General features: G+C 31.2%; 1 protein-coding gene across 1 annotated transcript; it reads left to right on the plus strand.

The window, feature by feature from the left end:
• Positions 1-688: 688 nt before the first annotated feature.
• On the plus strand, positions 689-4,087 carry LOC108915870 (methylenetetrahydrofolate reductase). The gene is made up of 3 exons (XM_018722021.1): positions 689-1,129; positions 3,182-3,360; positions 3,624-4,087. Exons 1-3 carry the CDS (start codon positions 742-744, stop codon positions 4,020-4,022), a joined length of 966 nt encoding a protein of 321 aa, XP_018577537.1. The 5' UTR covers positions 689-741; the 3' UTR covers positions 4,023-4,087.
• Positions 4,088-5,627: the final 1,540 nt, after the last annotated feature.

The following is a 5,627-nucleotide window of genomic DNA, read 5'->3' on the forward strand; positions in this document are numbered from 1 at the left end:
CTAACATTTGAAAACAATGATTATCCTTATACATTTTTGTTTCTATTAACAAATAATACTTTTTAATATTTAAAATGAAAAAAAATACCATATTCATTCATGTGCTAGCGAAAAAGCTCTGTTTATTCGATTAACACGAATTAAAAAGGCATGAAAAGCTAGGTCATTATTAACTCTGGATAAACCTCTGTGGATCAGTCGAGGGATCAGTGGTCAGGAGCGATTTGAAAATATTTTTTTCGGCGTAAATATGTATTTTTAAATTTTTTTGTCGCGTGTACTTATTCTTCACATTTTTCGCTATTTTCCCTTAAATTTAATGATATTATGACTGAATCACTCTGTATGTCTCAAAACTAAGCCGCTTGGGAACTAACTTTTTTTCTGAAATATTTTTATACGTACTTACACACTGGATTATCAAATTTATTCCACTTTTTACAGATTTCAAAATAATGGAGAGAAACACTTTTTATTTTCTGTCAAAATAAATCAAGTAAATATTATCTATAATAATTAATTATTCATAATAATTAATTATTTATTTGATACTTGTCAAGCAGTAACGAGAAAAAGAAGGTATTTTGGTATGGAATTATTGCCTAACAAAATTGACTAATACAACCCTGATAAGCGAGTCATCGACCGTGACTGTTAGTATAATTTTAATTTACCATGTGCGTTAGTCCTCAAATAGTGAATTGAATTAAACATTGTGTAAAAATACACGACTCAAAAGAAATGAGAGAAGCCCTGATAAACCACAACGAAACAACCTTTTATAAAGAGTGCCCTAAACGGGAGACAGTCAGTCGGTCCATATTTAGTTTACTCGATTCCTCTGACAGGACTTTTTCGATCGAGTTGTGCCCCGGTAAAAACATCGACGAAGGCTTGCTGTCAAAACTGGGACTAAATTTCTGTTCGATAACTTGGCACAGTCCCTCGGTGGCACAGTTGAAATGTGTGGATAAAACACCGGGTATTCAATTGGCACAGCGACTTTGCTGTCAAGGTTACAACGTGCTGCTGCATTTGGCGGGAAGAAATTTACACGGCGATCTCGTGTTGGACATTTTGAATGCGGCGAAAGGTATCGGAGTCAGGAATATCTTTGCACTTCAAGGAGGTTTGTACTTTTCTAGTTATTGGTGCCCAAATAAAAATGGAACAGAAATTACTGTCATTTTAAGTCTCTTCTTAATCGAAAAAAAGTTTCCTATAAACATGAATCTGAAATTGCATAGAAAGAAGTTACCGGTGATAAAGGTGCACTTCAAAAATACATTTTTTATAATTACTCCGACAGCTTAAGGAAATTAATGATGGAATCGTTTAGTATTGAAGGCCTATTTAAATTATGAAGCTAATACATTTTTTTATCATGCTCTTATTGTTTCTTTTTCTTATTTTAATTGCTACAACGTATCACTAAAGTTTAAAAGGAGTATATTGCACTTTTAATTTTAAATCATAAAAGCGTTATTTGCCTATTTTCTCAAAATAAAAAATTATCTATAGCAAACTATTCCTTCATTATTGCAATAAATAATTATACTCGTGTCGAAATTTAGATCTGAGCAGGCCATATAAAATACATATTTCTGGCAATACGCCTTTGTGTGTAGAAATACGTTATATATACAATCTGGAAATGATTGACCAGCAAGGATTAAAGAAATTAATATTCAAACTTTTAAGTTTTTCGTATGGTTATTACGAGTATTACTCACATAAATGAAACGTGGCAACGTCGCACACTAAAGGAAGGTTAGTTTGCTGGCGCGCTGACATTCTATAAAGTTTTTAAATAAAACCTTTTTCGTTTGAAGGAACCAATAAAATAAATTAAACTAAGGAAGATTTTTGCAAAATTTTTTAAAAACTTACCAAACGATTGTAATGCATCCACTTCTTTCCACTTCTTTCCGTCAATCTCTCTCTCAGACACAACTGCGATCTGTACGACGTTGCCAGTTGTCGAAACTACGTGACTCAAATATGAGACTTGCTCGAAAGTTTTCTAATTGAATTTTGAGAAATAACTACCTTAAATTTACTATTACCTATGTCTGTTTCAGTTTGGTGCCTTATTTTAGAAACACAATTATTAGTTTTGTTCCTAGAGCACTACGTGGTTGAGAAAGAATCGTGCTTTATTAGAAAAATAATTTGTAACGTTATATTATAACATATTTAAAAATAAGGTTGTCCTCGTCAGGGGGAAATAATATTTCTATAAGATAAAATTTATGGCCGTATACTCAACTTGATAAAAATTAACTTTTTTTTTATTTTATAACTGACTTGTAAAATTAGAATCGATTGCCACCAAACTGCATACCTATATGTTTTAACTGTGAGGTTATATTTTCTAAGATCTAACAAAGTTTTCTTCAGAGATATACAAAAAGGATATCTACACAGGATATAGAAATTAAAAAAAATAGATGCATTGCTTTCAAATTTGATACCTAAGAATAAATTTTTTTTCAACAATTTTTCCAATACAAAAATGGCCCTCTCCTCTACAGGAAACCATTTTTGTGCTTATACTTATTTTTTCAGAAATAAAAATATGTTACACTGTGATGTCATATTTACGATTTTTTAAATGCGTTCTCAAATGTATGTCGGTAACTCAGTTGGCGTGAGGAAAGAAACCAAAGGGAGAAGAAGAAAAGGATAGAGATTAGAGATGAGATTATTATGATCTTGATCTTAGGTTATGTTACCTTATGTGTACGAATGTGCTCCAAAAAATATATCATAGAAGTAACGAAATATAATTCTTTTAATTTCGGTCAACCTACTGCACAACATTAGAAATACTTTTTAATGAAGCAGGATCCTTTGTCAAAGTGTCAAATTTTAAATCAAACATTTTTTGTCATTGGCACATAATATGACTGACGCGTTTTGCAGATTTCTGTTCATATTATCATTATACATATGTTAGAAAGTGTTTCTTAACTGACAAAGAGTATTACCGAGTTCAAAGAATCAGATCAACTGTTATAAAAGGTATTTCTAATAATTTTTTAGCAGGAGACCAAATTTTTGGAGAATAATTTTTTATCTATAAAACTAAAAAAAGCAATATTTTCAACTCTATTCATATGATGTACCACATTAATTAATTTTTATATACCTTTACCTACAAGAGAATCTGTTATTCTAGATCCATCTCAAATAAAAGAAAAAGATGATGCCAAATGTGATTTCCCGTATGCCGCAGATTTGGTAAAGTTCATTAGAGCGCATTTTGGGAACTACTTTTGTATTGGGGTTGCGGGCTATCCAGACAAACATCCATATTCCGTAAATTTGGAAGAAGATGTATATTATTTAAAAGAAAAGGTAATAGATTAAGTACATTTATTTACATAAAAGTTATCACCCTATAATCAATTTTATTCTTTAGGTAATTCTTCTTCTTCCTCCTCCTCTTCTTCTTCCAGAAATTAGTTACGTGCAAACGATTATTATCTTGTGCTGTTGTCATCGCTAGGAAGAAGCAGAAATTGTAATAAGATGACAAAATTACATTTTTAGTTGCTCTAGCTGTGTCAACATATATTTTCCCTCTCCAATCAATCAAACGATTTTTAATTTGATTTCAGGTGTCCAATGGGGCGGACTTCATAATAACCCAGGCCTCCTACGATTATGAATCCTTCAAAAATTTCTCCAAACGCTGCAAAGAATCGGGTATTAATTTACCTATAATTCCTGGTATATTCATAATCAGTTCCTATAAGACTTTAATTAATATGTCGAAATTTTGTGCAGTGCCGATTTCAGCAGAAGTCCTAAAAATCGTAGGCAAAAACAAAGATAATCCCAAGGCTGTTAGAGAGTTTGGAATTCATCACACTACTGAATTAATGAAATGTATACTTAGAGAGACAGGATATAACTTTAGGGGAGTTCACATATTTTCGCTAAATGATTTGGAGTTGGTGGTAGAAGTGATCAAGAGATTAGGTTTATTTGGTCCTAGACTAGAATATCCTCTGTAGAATTGTTGCCCTGAGGTATTTATCTTTGTATGATTTTAATAAAGAATCTCAATTTAAAGATTTTATTTCTGGCAAATACTTGTTTTATTTTTACCATTTTTCATTATTTTAAAACCAACAGTTGTTCCACAAACACCTGTACTCATAAGAATAATTGAAAAAGGGAATAAAATCAAGAAAAGTAGAAGAAGAAATTATGGATGGGATTGTGAAACATGGAGAATAAAACCACTTTAGAATCACATTTTTAATACAGTTTCTGTTCTTCATATGATAAAATAATAATTCATTTCTTTTGCGGAACTGTAAAAAATCTACAATGGCTTGTTATTATGCAAATAATAGTAGCCCGTCTATTTTCTCATACATATATAGTTAACAGATAAAAAGTTCAATAGGTGCGTCCACATATCACGCATACAAGCCTTGATCTCCACTATTACTGTTAAATTTAAGTAATTTATTCAAATTACGAAATATCCGTGTGACCTACTTATCACTCGTTTTTATTATTATCTATAAATTTCCAACAAAAATTGTACACTACTTATTTTATACAACGGCTAGTTTGTAAAAATATTTCATCATTCAGTTACATAATAATTAATCATCTAAATAATCTGTTAATAAGTGAATTATTTATTATTAACAAATCATATACTGGATGAACATCTACAGCACAAATAGTGATGAAATGGCCTTTAAAGTCTGTGACGAATTTGGTTTGATGTCGCCAATAGTCTGAAAATGTAAAACGCCTTGATATTATAGTCTTTCCGAAGTCAGCTGAACATGCAAAAAACGTCTGGTAATAAAATTTAATGAGTTTCATAGGCGTCCCTAAAAAAATTTTCTGCTAAAGGAAAAAAATTATAATAATTTGTATATAATGTGTAGAAAATTTCTATTATAATATATTCATTTGGCCAACAACATATTTTAATTATTTATGTCCTCAAACAATTTTTTTATATTGGTGCTAAATTTCGTTTTGTTCCGTTTCAAAAGGTCTCCTAAATGCCATGTTGTGATAATATTAGTAAACAAAACTATCCCTCTTATTTCTCCCTTTCGCAATTGTAATATGAATGATTGATAGAAGGTGCCTATAATAAATTAAAATTACCTGAATCACACCAAATTCCGCATTGCTGCACTGCACTGCTGGGCAATTTATCAACCACTTGTCATCTGCCGTAATTTATTGTCCAGTAGCCCAATGCAACTGTGATCGTTTTCCTTTGCCCGCGCTCGCATTCTTCAACTGAGCGTATACATTTCTATCGCCTCCACGTTTAGTTCAACCAGACCTATATATGGGTATGGCTAAATAAATATGGGAACAAGTTTTTCAAATATTTCAATGCCGACGCAGCAAGTCAGCGACCGAACCTGGTACATACTATCAATCTGTTGGTTCTTCAATTGTGGGACATGAAAAGAAAAAGAGTGAGGTAACTAAGAAAGAATATTAATAAATTGGGGAGCTGACAGCTAAAGTTTTGGAAAATAAAATATTTAATTTAAAAGGAAGATAATTTGATTACCAGAAAGAAACAAATGTTGTCAATTAAAGAAAAACCATTAAGCATGAGTAGAAGAAAA

Source organism: Anoplophora glabripennis, unplaced genomic scaffold, assembly GCF_000390285.2.
Source record: "Anoplophora glabripennis isolate ALB-LARVAE unplaced genomic scaffold, Agla_2.0 scaffold36, whole genome shotgun sequence".
In the NCBI taxonomy this organism is placed as follows: Eukaryota; Metazoa; Arthropoda; class Insecta; order Coleoptera; family Cerambycidae; genus Anoplophora; species Anoplophora glabripennis.